The 13,309-nt window shown below is 43.9% G+C and overlaps 1 protein-coding gene across 1 annotated transcript in view; it reads left to right on the top strand.

Moving 5' to 3' along the window:
- The window catches only part of LAMC3 (laminin subunit gamma 3), an 87,252-nt gene that overhangs the window by 37,720 nt on the left and 36,223 nt on the right, over positions 1 to 13,309 (top strand). Inside the window, exons 7-11 of the mRNA XM_069069340.1 lie at positions 4,275 to 4,373; positions 5,091 to 5,227; positions 8,886 to 9,002; positions 9,226 to 9,418; positions 10,610 to 10,731. Coding sequence (XP_068925441.1) covers positions 4,275 to 4,373; positions 5,091 to 5,227; positions 8,886 to 9,002; positions 9,226 to 9,418; positions 10,610 to 10,731 — 668 coding nt within the window. The remainder of the gene's footprint in view (positions 1 to 4,274; positions 4,374 to 5,090; positions 5,228 to 8,885; positions 9,003 to 9,225; positions 9,419 to 10,609; positions 10,732 to 13,309) is intronic.

Below are 13,309 nucleotides of genomic sequence, written 5' to 3'. Positions count from 1 at the left end.
TGGGGGAGTGGGGAATGCTGTCCAGACTTGAGATACCATCAGTATATGGAACACAGAATTACACTTACCCATATGGAAACTTCCCTCTTTGATGCAGTCCATATCTCATTTGCAATTTGGCATGTTAGAGAGTTGCCAGAGAGACCCAGATATATTGGTAAAATGTGGCCCCAGCATTCCTCAAGCTTACAGACTAGCAGTATAAGTTCCTTAAGAGTAACACTTGTTTCATTTTTTGTACTTTTATCTCCAGGAGCTCAAAAAGTTCTTGGTACACAGTAGGTGCTTAATAAATACTTGTTGATTGCTTAATTGACAAATAAAAGTAGCTCTAATATACAATATTACATGATACATGCATTGGAGAGTTGAACCAAATACTACAAATTTAAGGGATGATGGAGAGTAGGGAAGAGTCATTGTAGGAGAGCAGGGAAAGTTTCATGTAAGAGGTAACATTTGAATTGAGATTTAGAGGATGCATTAGAATTCAACAGGTAAGGATGGGGAAGGGGAGGACACTGTAGAAAAAGTGAATAGTGCAGAGCCAAGATGGCAGAGTAGAAGCAAGACCTTCCCGCGGCTCCGGCTTCCACCCTCCCCAATCCATGTAAAAAGGGGACTCTAAACAAACTTTGGAGCTGCAGAACCCACATAATGACACAGAGAAGCTAACCTCCCGCTGAGGACAGCCCGGCAGGCCGGCAGGAATCGGCCAGCGCAGCGCTCTGGGAGCAGAGCCCAGCACCACACTGAGGCTTTAGCCCCAGGGCGGGCCTGACCAGCCCCCAGCCAGAGGGACTCCAGATCAGCAGCAGCTGTAGCCATTTCCAGTTTTATCAATACATAGATGCGAAGGACAAGGTGAGAGGCCAGTGCAGTTTGGACTTTGGGACCAGTAAGTGGGAGTGCGTGGCTTTTACCCCCGGGGTGAGAAACCGCTGAGACCCCACCCCAGCACAGCCTGCCAGTGCCACATGGCGGCTTCAGCTCCTGGCCTGCAGACTGTAGGGGGACCAAGCACCAGTCTGAGGGGTAATCGCTCTTGCTTTAACCTGCTTGGATCTGGATTGCAGTCTAGGGTGGAGGTCCTGGGGTGTGCGTCCAGCTTGCCAGAGCGTGTGGAGACCTCAGAGAGGGCGCCCATCTAATACCTCCGGCAGCTGAGAAAACCCCAGCATTTGGGACGAAAACTCCCTGTCTGGTGGCAGAGTCCTACTGTGGCAAAAAGCCCAAAAGTCAAATAATTGAGTGGAAAAATGAGCGGGCAGAGGAAACAAAGTAGACAGAAGATTCCAACATTACACTCCTATTTTGGGGATAAGAAGGAGCAAGGCATGGAACAGGAGGAAAACAGTGAAGTCAGTACTCCTGCACCAAAAGCTTCAAAGGAAAATACAAGCTGGTTACAGGCCATAGAGGACCTTAAGAAGCAGATAAGAGAAGTGGAGGAAAAACTGGGAAGAGAAATGAGAACAATGCAAGAAAATTATGAAATGAGAGTCAACAGCCTGACTGAAGAAAATAATACCTTAAAAAACAGACTGACTCAAATGGCAAAGGAGGCTCAAAAAGCCAATGAGGAGAAGAATGCCTTAAAAAGTCGAATTTGCCAGATGGAAAAAGAATCTCAAAAGCTCACTGAGGAGAATCATTGCTTCAGAATTAGATTGGAGCAAATGGAAGCTAATGACTTTATGAGAAATCAAGATGCTGTCAAACAGATCCAAACAAATGAAAGAATAGAAGGCAATGTGAAATATCTCATGGGAAAAACCACTGACCTGGAAAATAGATCCAGGAGAGATCATTTAAAAATTATTGGACTACCTGAAAGCCATGACCAAAGTAAGAACCTAGAAAGCATCTTCCAGGAAGTTCTCAAAGAAAACTGCCCTGATGTTTTAGAACGAAAGGGCAAAATCGAGGTTGAAAGAATCCACCAATCACCTCCTGAAAAAGATCCCAAAAAGAAAACTCCTAGGAATATTATAGCCAGGTTCCGGAATTCCCAGATTAAGGAGAGAATATTACAAGCAGCCAGGAAGAAACAATTTGAATATTGTGGAAACACAATCAGGATAACCCAGGATCTGGCAGCTTCTACACTGAGGGATAGAAGGGCCTGGAATGTGATATTCCGGAGGGCACAGGAGCTGGGATTAAAACCAAGAGTCACCTACCCAGCCAAACTGAGTATCATGTTTCAGGGGGAAATATGGTCATTCAGTGGAATAGAGGACTTTCAAGCATTCTTGCTGAAAAAACCAGAGTTGAATAGAAAATTTGACATTTAGATACAAGAAGCATGAGAAGGTAAACAGGTAAAAGAAATCATAAGGAACCTATCAAAGTTGAACTATTTTTTTTTAAGCACTCGGGGTTGGGTGACTTGCTTGGGGTTGCATGGCCAGTTGTTGTTTCTGGGTGTGGTGCTGAGTGTCTGGGCCTGGATTTGATCTGGGTCATCCCAGCACTGTAGCCGGTGCTCTCGCTCGCTGAGCCACCTGGCCAAAGTTGAACTATTAACATTCCTACATGCAAAAACAATAATTGTAACTTATGAAACTTTTCTCAGTAGTTGAAGGGATTAGAAATATATATATATATATATATGTCTTTATATGAGGGTATGCGGGCACATGAATACATATGTGAATGTGTGTATATACTTTTACAGATATACATAGATAGAGGGCATGGGACCAATTTAACAGGAAGGGATGATACTTAAAAGGTGAAATTAAGATGTGAGAGGAATATAATGAGAGGAGATGGGGAGAGTTGAAGTGGGGCAAACTATCTCATACAGAAGAGGCAAGGGGAAATGGTTACAATGGAGGGGAAGAATAGGAAGGCAAAAGGGAATAGGTCAACCTTATTCCTATTGAGTCTGGCCTGAGGAGGGAAGGAAATACACACTAAATAGGGGATCTCACCCTCCAGGAGAATAGGGGGGAAAGGGATGTGAGGGGGGATGATGGAAGGGAGGGCAGGCTGGGGGGGAGGGAAGTTGGAAGCACCCACTTTTGAAAAGGGACAGGATCAAAGTAGAGAATAGAACAAGTGGGAGGTGGGATAGGAGGGAGGGAAATATAGTCAGTCTTTTACAATACACCTACTACATTATTGTTTTGCATTAGCCACACATGTACAAACTATACTGAACTGCTTGTCTCCCCAGTGGGGATGGGTAGCAGGGGCGGAAGGGAATGAATCTGGAATTGAAAGTTTTAAAATCAAATATTCAAATTATATATATATGTGTGTGTGTGTGTGTGTGTGTGTGTGTGTATAAATAAATAAATAATAAAAACAAATGTTAAAAAAAAGAAAAAGTGAATAGCACAGACAAAGGTGTGTGTGTTGATGTTTGTGGGTCTGTGTTTATATGAGTAACAATCTCTGCAGTAAAAAAAAATACAAATTTAGAGATGAGACCTCAGAATCCATCTAACCCAATCCCTTCATTTTACAGATGAAGAAACTGAGTCTCAGAGAGTAAGTGACTAGTCCAAGGTCACACAGATAGTAAACATTAGATGTCATACTTGAACCCACATCCTTTCATTCCAGGATTGTTTTTTTTTAATGAATTTTTTTGCAATTAACAGAAATCTATTTTCTTTCCCATTCCACTAAGCAAAAGTAGAAAGAAAAACAAAATCCTTATGATAAATATGGATAGTCAAGCAAAATGAAACAAATTCCCTCATTGACCATGTCCCAAAAAAAATTATGTCTCATTCTGCACCATATACCATCACCTCTCTGTCATAGACAGCATATTTCATCATCTATCCTCAGGAAACATGGATGGGCATTGCATTGATCAGAATTCATAAGACTTTCAAAGTTGTTTCTTTTTACAGTATTACCATTATCATATATATTGTTCTCCTGGCTCTGCTCATTTCATTCTTCAGCACCTTATCTAAATCTTCAAAACTGCTCATTTGTGAACCCCCCACACACAAGAAAAGAAAAGAAAAAGCCAGCCCCTAACTAGCTTGAGCAATTCTGTTCACCCCCTTGTTGTGTCTGACCTTGCCTACATCTACCTACAACCGAGCGGCCAACTAGCCAGGGATGCTTTTATATGGAAGAGATGGGAATGGGAAATACAAGGGAGGGGACATTTGTGAGCTGAGACCCAGATCCCTGGCACAGTCTGCCTCCTGGCTCCCACAGAGGTGAGGGGGAAAGGCTTGAGAGTTGAGTCTGGCTGTAGAGGGGCTCACAGAAAATCCGCGCTCTCTCCCCTCTCTTGGCAGACCCTGTACCTGCAATGCTGCTGGCAGCTTAGGACCGTGTGATTCCCGAAATGGACGGTGCCCCTGCAAGGACAAGGTGGAAGGCTATTTATGTGATAGGTGAGGGACCTACAGCCAGCATGTGCCCATCAGCAGTGCCCAGAGTCAGCTCTTCCTATCTGTCCTGGCCCAAGATCGGCTCGCTTCTAGAGCGGAATAGAAACTCCTCTGATGGGCATCGAAAGCTCTTTGCAGCCTGTCCTTACCCCCTTCCTACCTTTACGTACTGCTTGCATATCCCTTTCTTCCTCCTCTTCTTCAATCTAGCCACACTCACCTACTGATTGCCCCATACACATGACCCTCAATCTCCAGCCTCCTCACCTTTGTCCTGGCTGCCCTCCATGCCCGGAATATCCTTCTTTTCACCCCGACCTCTCAGAATCCCTACTTTCCTTCAAGTCTCAGCTCAGGAACCACCTTCTACATGAAGCCTTTCCTGATCCCTACCTTGAGACCTACTCCCAGTACCCTGCCTCCATAAACACATTCTGTATTTCATGTATATTCTTACATGCATACATGTTGGTTCTTCCATCTGAATGTAAGCTTCTTGAAGGCAAGGACTGTTTCATTTTTGTGTTTATCTCCCCAACCCTTAGCTCAGTGCCTGGCAGATAGTAAGTACTTTGTAAATGCTTACTGACTAATCAATGGTGAAAGAGAAATAGAAAAGATGAAATGAGGAGGGAGACCTGTAGCTGCTGGCCAGGTCTTCCCTTCCCTCCCTCATCTGGTTAATCAGTCCTTGCTTATCTTGTCCTCTCTGTGTTCTAGATGCCAACCTGGAACATTTAACCTGCAGCCCCATAATCCTACTGGTTGCACCAGCTGCTTCTGTTATGGCCACTCCATGGTGTGCACAGCTTCTGCCCATTACGGTGTACGCCATATCATCTCTGACTTCCACCAGGGTAAGGGGTTCCCTTCCACTAATGACAGATTTCCCCTAGTCCTCTGTGTCCTTCCAAGCTCTACTAATCCTGGGAGTGGGGGAAACACAGGCTTGATTGGGCAAATAGAGTTGTATGCCAATATCCAGGTTTATGCACTAATATCTACTAAAGATAACAGTAATGATAGCTCTGGTGTACAAAAATCATTCAAGTTTACAAAGCACTTTCCTTACCATAGCTCTGCAAGCTATGTAACATAAGCATGATCCTTTCCAATTTACAGATAAGAAAACTGAGTCTAAGTAACTTGTACTCAAATCTGATCCAACTTTAGGGTGCTTTCCCTAGCTGTTTGGGTGCAGTAACTCCCAATCTATTCCTTAGAAGATTAACACACCCATCCCCCTGCCTCTGGGTGCTGGGTGGATTCGTGTTGATGTTACTCTTAAAAATTTCCAAGACAAAAGATCATTTGATCACAGACCTATAGCTAGAAAGGGTATAAGAGGCCATTTTGTCCAACTCCCTTAATTTTCAAAAGAGAAAACTAGGGCCAAGTGAGGTTAAGTGACTTGCCCAAAGCCACACAGGCATTAAGTATCAGATACAGTATTTGAATCTAGGTCCTCTAACTTAGGAAAATGGGGAATAATTAGCATGGTACAGGGGAAAATGTTCTGTATTTGGAGTCAGAGGACCTGAGTTCAAATCCTGTCACTGATGTTTACTGTCTGTGTGGCTTTGGGCAAGTCATTTAATTGCCCTCGATCTTAGTTTTGTTTTTTTTTTTTCTTTTCTTTTTCATGTGTAAAAAGATAGAATTGAACAATATGACCTCTGAGGGGTGAGAGTTGGGGGCAAATATCTGAGAGAAGATCATAGTTTAGATTGTCATCCTAATATTGCCATAGATTTTAAGCTGCAGCTGCAAGATTCCCTGCAGCTCACTGAGCCTCCTTCATTAATCAGGTGGGAGACAATGTGGGACTCAGTTCTGGAGTTGTCCTTTGAAGGCATCTCTCTCTCTCCCTCTGTACAAGCTCCACAGTTAACGCTGAAGAGCCCTGAGCTATCCCTTCGATATTTGACTGTGTCCACTTTCTTACCACCTCACTCCCACCCAAGCATACATCTTCATGAACCAGAAACTGTCTCCTTCAAAGCATAGTCCACTCTCAACGTCAACTCTGGGGGATGTAACTGAGACCCTGATCGGAATCCAAAGACCCCAGCTGCTCCCTCCCTCTTGATCTTTGTATTCTGTCGAGAAATTTTCCCTTAGTGAAACCTTGGGCTGACACTACCACCCACCAAGAAAGGAGAACATTCCGTCCTGGAAAGCCACTCTGAATTTGGAGCTGAGCTTCTAAATGTGAGGAAATGCTACCCTCTGCTGGACATTCTGAGTAGCAGATGTCTATAGAAGGTTCCATGTCTCCCATCTTAGACTCCCCAAGCTCCCTTCAGAACTCAGCTCTGATGCGGCCTGCCTTTCCCGATGCCCAAGTGACTATCACCGCCACTACCTCCAGTTACTTTGTCCCGAGTCAAGTCTCCAAGACTAGAAGTTGGGGCAGCTAGGTGGTGCAATGAGTAAAGCACCGGCTCTGGAGTCGGGAGGACCTGAGTTCAAACCCAGCCTCAGACACTTAACACTTAACTAGCCATGTGACCTTGGGCAAGTCACTTAACCCCAACTGCCCTGCCCTCCCTCCTCCAAAAAAAAAAAAAAGGCAAAAAAACCCTAAAAGTTACAGAAGCAGGTGTTGATCTGAATTGATAGAGAAAGTTTTTTCAGTGGCCATTCCCTGTTCTTCACTCTATTTTCAAACCTAATGAAATCACAGGTTGGTATCAGAAAATGTATTTTATATGGATTTATAAATGTACATGTTGTTTCCCCAAATGGAGTGTAAGCTCCTTGAGGTGTGGGAGGTCTTGCTTCATTTTTGTCTTCATGTCCCCAATGCCTATCACAGTGCACATAGTCAGCCCTTATGGGCTGATTGATTGGTAAGATGGAAGAAACTTTGGACTGGAAGTTAAAAGACTCGATTGGATTCTAATCCTGGTCCTATTTTTGTAAGAGATAGAGATAAATTTTTTATCTCTTAACAAAAAGGGTTTTCTTATGGATTTGCACCAAGTCCTTGGGTTCCCAGGAGTTGCCCACAGGTTGGAACCACTGATCTAGAACTGATCTAAAAACCTGCCTTAAACCCAGACTTCTCAGGGAGCCACAGATTTCAAATTGTTTCCAGCTCAATAATTTAAGTCTCTTTGAGGCAGAACAGGGTACTGTACCTGGAGTCAGGAGACCTGGGATTCATTTCCAGCTCCAGAGCTTCCTGGAGACATTTAACCATGGGCAAGCCACTTTATTACTCAGGCTCAGTTTCTGTATCTACAAATTAGAGATAATAGTACTTATTCTATCTACTTTATGTGGCTTTTGTGATGAAAGCTCTTTGTAAACTGGTGTAGGCATCTAGATGGTACAATGCTGGATGAGGAGTCATGAAGACCTGGGTTCATATCCTGCTTCAGATATTTACCTGCTGTGTAATTTACCTAAGCAAATTACTTCACTTCTGCCTGCCTCAGTTTCCTCATCTGTAAAATGGGGATAATTCCAAGAAGATTGTGAGGATAAAATGAGATAATGTTTGTAAAGAACTTTGCAAACCTTAAACCACTTATATAAATACTACTGTTGCTATTAAATTAAATACTAAATAAATACTATTGTTGTTATTAAATTAAAGCTACATGTATGAAAGAGGTGAATGAAAGATTATTACACTGATTCCGACACCTGTGCAGTTAGCTCTGCACATGGTAGATGTCTACTGCAAATGAAGAAACAATAATAACTATGCATGATTTGTGCATGGAAAAAAAAACCAGATTCAGGGCACGTAAAAGTCCAGAGAGGTTCATGGAACATTCCTGCTCATTCTTCTCTCCCTGCTGGTATTCTAAGGAGTTGTCTTCATTGTTAGAAATAAAACCATTGTCTTCTATTGATTCAGTGTGTTCCATTTAACTGCTGTAGGTCTGCCTTGGGTGATATGTATTTAGTCATGGGAAGCCAGGCCCATCTCCCCATGCAGAGACTCTGTTGGTGCTATTCCTGGGACTCAAGAGAGGCGTGGATGCATGCAGACAAGCCAGAATCCATGCCCTTTGATGGATCCCAGGATGAGTGCCCTGCAAATAGTAGGAATTTAACATGTATTTAATTTACCAAAATATTTAGAGCTAGAAGTGAAGATCATCTAATACAATCTCATAATTTTACAGATAGGGAAACTAAAGCCTAGAGAGGATAAGTGACTTGTCCAATTTCACACAGAAAGATACAGAGATAGAGCTTAAACCCAATTCTAAATCTTGTGATCTTTCCATTACACCATAAGATCTAGATTTAAGGCTGAAAGGTATCTTAGAGGCCATCAGGCCCGACCCTCTCATTTTACAGATGAGGAAACTGAGGCACAGAGAGATCAAATGATTTGCCCAGGGTCACACAGCTTCTACGTGTTGAAGTAGGATTTGAGCTCAGGTCTCCCCAACCCACTGCTATGCCCTCTAGTGGCCTCTAACATCATCCATACTTCCCTGACAGTCCCCCCCAGTGACCTTCTCTGAATTTGTTTGTGTGCTTGGTATAAAGGAGCTGAGGGCTGGCGAGTCAGAGGTCCAGGGGACAGAGAGGAGCCTGCACAGTGGAGCCAGAGTGGAATCTTCCTGACGCCAGAGAGAGAGGAGCTGTGGGACTTCATTGCCCCAGGTATTCCATAGGCAACCAGTGGAGACGGCCCCATGGTTTGCTGTCAAGACTTTCTTAGATATCCTCTTTCCAGGGATTCCCACCAAGCAGGAATCTCAGACAGTATCTCATTATCATCCTTTACAACTTCTCAACACCCCCAGAGCAGGAACAACAGGTCTCTGGGCCATTCATCCATTTATTCATTCCTACTGGGCTTCCCTTTCTTCTCATTCTTCCTTAGAGAAATTCCTGGGAGACCAACGCTTCAGCTATGGACAGCCCCTCTCTCTGACTTTCCGGGTACCACCCGGGGGCTCTCTCCTTCCAGTCTGGCTGAAACTGGAAGGGGCAGGACTAGCCCTGTCTCTGAAACCCTCCAAACCAACAGGCACCCAGCAGCCTGGACGGCCTGAGGAATACCTGCTGGTGTTCAGGTAAGTGGGGGTGACAAATGGTATAGCAAACACCTGCTTTGGGAAAGTTGGCCCCAGTGGGCAGAACTAGGAACAATGGCTCAGAATTGCAAAGAGGAAAATTTAGGTTCATTCCGGGAAAACATTCCTAAAACTCCAAAAATGGGACTACTAGAATGTTTTTAAAGGTAGGGAGTTCCTCCTCCTTGGAAGTCTCCGAGCAGAGACTGGATGGCCGATTATTCCGAAGCTTATCGACAAGTATTTGTTAAGGGCTTACTATGTTCCAAGCACTGGACAAGTCACCATGATCTGCATTTGCTAAGCTCCTCCTAGGAGCCAATGCTAAGCACCAGGCATACTATAGTGGAGATTCCCAGCAAAGAACTACCAAAGAGAATGTGCTTGGACTCTCTTTCTGGGACTCTGCTGTTCATAAACAAACCCTCCTACCTTCTTCAAAAAGGTTGCTGTGTTTTCTCATCCCCTATCTGATCAAAGTCAATGTGGTGTAATACTAATAAGAATGCATAATAATGCATAACTAAAACTTATATAATGCTTTTAGGTTTGCAAAATGCTTTACATATTTTATTTTATACCTCATGAGAGACAGAGAGAGAGAGATGTGCTGTTCTATCCCCATTTTACAGATGAGAAAACTGAGGCCAAGAAAGGTTAAGTTCCTTGCCCAGAGTCACACAGCTAGCCAACAGGATAATCTTGTCCAAAGCAGAATTTAAACTCAGGTCTTCCTGAGTTCTTCAAATCCTATGCTCTAGATTAGAGCACTGAATGGGGAATCAGGAGACTTGGGTTTGAATGTCATCTTTGCTATAACCTGCTGTGTAATCATAGGTGAGTCACTTTTTTCACTTGTGGCTCAATTTCCTCATCTGTAAAATAAGGCAGCTCAGAGTTCCCTTCCAATTCTGTTATCCCAGTGTAGTCTGATCCAATCTAGTCTGGTCTAGTCTGAAAGATGGTGGGATTCCAGTACCATATCCCTACATCCTATCAAAAAGCTGCAAATAGTTATTGTTTTTCCTGAAGAAATCTCCCAGGCTCCCCTTTATGTCAGTGGGAACAAGTAAGAACCCAGTTCTCTGCTCCAGCCCAGCCAGCTAGGGCCAAAGGCCCCAAGCATTTCAGAATGCATGAAATGAGGCAGGGTGCCATTCCTCCCCTTCTTTGTTCCATTCACCCTGACAGCTTGCAGGAGACCTCGGAGGACACAAAACTCCCGCTCCCCGCCTTTCACTTCCAGAGGCTCTTGGCCAACCTGACGGCTCTTCAGATCCAGGTTGCAAGTCACAGAGGCAGACAGCCTGCAGGTGAAGGGCAGGAGGGAAAATGTGGGGTCTGAGGAAGGGAAGTTGAATGGTACCTAATGAACTGTTCTGTACCCAAAGAAAATAGATTTATGAATTAACCCTGGCATCCAGGTCTAGAAAGGTCTTTGGAAATTCCTCTAGCCCATCTCATTGTGTCCAGAATCATCCTTAAACAGATAGATCTGATTTTTAACTTTTCCAAACAAGGAAATTCCACAGAGCTTAAAAAAATTGTCAGTGGTATTTACACATTTTCCCACCACCAAGCTTAATCATATATCAATTTCTTGTCAACACAGTTAGCTCTTTTTTCCCTACAATGGGCTTTACCTCCCAGCCTAGTCCTTCCATTATTTTCAATATCTGTCCCTTTCAACATTCCTGCTACCCCAGAGTCTTTATGCCCAAGATTACAATTCTTTACCCTTTCTTGTTCCTCTTTCCTTCTAATAACTCCTTAGAAGCACTTACTTCATAGTCAGATATTACCTCATTCTCTCTGTCTAAGTCTTTTTCTCCAGCCAAACAGCCTCTAACCCTTTGTTCATCCATCCATCCATCCATCCATCCATCCATCCATCCATCCATCCATCCATCCATCCATCAACAAGTATTTTTTTAAGTGTCCACTAAATGTGAGGATCTTTGCTGATAGCTACAGACGCAAAGAAAGGCAAAGATCATCCTGTCCTCAAGGGGGTTGCATTCCAGTGGGAAGACCACTAGTAAATAAGGAGATACACAGAGAATTGATGGAAGGTAATCTTTGAGGGAAGGACTTTAGCAGATAAAGGAGGACTGGGAAAGGTCTCTCTGTAGCAGGTGATGTTTGAGCTGAGACTTGAAGAAAGACAAGATTCTAGGAGGCAAAGAAGTGAGAAGGGAGAGGCTTCTTCTAGGGTGAGATGTCTTCCCCTGCCACCCCTTGCCTTTTGAATTTCTGCAAATATTTTAAACGGGTCAATTACCACCTTCTCCATAAAGCCTTCTCTGATCTCTTTAACACAATCATTATGTAATACAATGTCTCATAGTATGTTATTGTTTCTTATTCCCCTATTCTTATTCCCCTAATCTAAAATTGGGATTTCCTGCTAGGGTCTTTTGTTGGTGTTCAGCCTGTTCAACTCTTCATGACCCCATTTGGTGTTTTCTTGACAAAGATACTGGAGTGGTTTGTCATTTCCTTCTCCAGATCATTTTACAGGTGAGAAACTGAGACAGAGAGGGTTAAGTAACTTGCCAGGGTCATATAGCTAGTAAGTTTCTGAGGCCAGATTTGAACTCAGGAATAAGAGTCTTCCTGACTCCAAGCCCAGTGCCCTATCCACTGCCCCACTTAGCTACCCCCTGCTAGGGCCTAGCAGGTATCTTATAGATGTGGGAGGAAAGAAGTAAGGGAGAAAGGGAGGAGGGAAGGAAGATAAAGAAAGGAGGGAAAAGAGAAAGGAAAGTAGCAGCACGGAGCAGTGGCTAGAGAGCCAGCTTTGAAACTCCAATAGCTTCTAATCTTCAGGATTTTAGGCTTGCCTCTGAGCACTAGTTACTTAGCCTCTTAATGTTCTAGGAAGCTCTCTAAGATCATATATTGCAGAGAAGGTGCTGAGCTGCCTTGATAGGAATATTTTTCCCCCCAGGAGTTCCCTGATTCGTGTGAACTCCCAGGTCTGGTCTCTATCCAATGAATAAATGCTGCCTTTGGAGAAGCCGTGGTTGCCATGCTTCCTCACTATAGCCCACCCTCTACACCCTCCCGGGCAGGTCGTCTCTCTCCTCATCATGACATTTCTATCTGCTTTTAGCAGCTCCCTCTGCCATCCAGCCCAGGTGCTAAATTCTTCTCTATTAAAGATGGTTCTCATGGTGAAAAACATTCACTGAGCAAGAGCATTCTGCCAGCAGCAGAGGAAAATGGAAATAAGGGCAATGCCCTCTCTATTAGGCTTAAGATTGAAACCAGCTAGACAGCCAGGACACAAGAGATAAGCTCCTGGAGGAAATTAAGTACTTTTCTGTTGCATGAAGACACAAATGGGAAAGTCTTGCAAATGTCGCCTCTAAAACCAACCATTTTTACAAAGAGAGAGGGAATCTAGATTAGCGGGGGAGTAGTGTGTGGAGGGGGTAGGGATGGGATGAGAGGAGATCCCCAAGACTTCACCAAAGAAGAGGAGACAGCTTGCTTTGTGGCCAGGAGAGAAGGCTACAGGCAGTGAGTGGGTCTCTCCCTTTCCACAAAGAGCCTCCCCACCCCACCCCACAGAGTGATCTGCTGCCTGAGAGGACAGCACTCTCAGGTAGGAGATGACTAGATCCAGTGGATGTGTTAGGAGTCAGAGAACCTGAGTTCAAATCTTGGCTCTGCTACTTACTACCTGTGTGACTTTGAACAAGCCACCTCATCTCTATCAACCTCAGTTTCCTCATTTGCAAAATGAGGGGAGAGGGACTAGGTCAGAGGCATCAAACCCACAGCAGGGCCATATGTAGCCTACTATACTCCCAAGTGCTGGGCAAACCAGATTAAAACGTAATTTGGAAATATCTAACAAAATAAATAGAAATGCAATGAAACCCA

The sequence above is a fragment of the Petaurus breviceps genome, unplaced genomic scaffold, assembly GCF_028583685.1.
Source record: "Petaurus breviceps papuanus isolate PSGF00001 unplaced genomic scaffold, PetGlider_PUasm1.0 90779, whole genome shotgun sequence".
Taxonomy (NCBI): domain Eukaryota; kingdom Metazoa; phylum Chordata; class Mammalia; order Diprotodontia; family Petauridae; genus Petaurus; species Petaurus breviceps.
The sequence above is the reverse complement of the archived record's forward strand: the minus strand, read 5'-3'. Positions and strand labels throughout refer to the sequence as shown.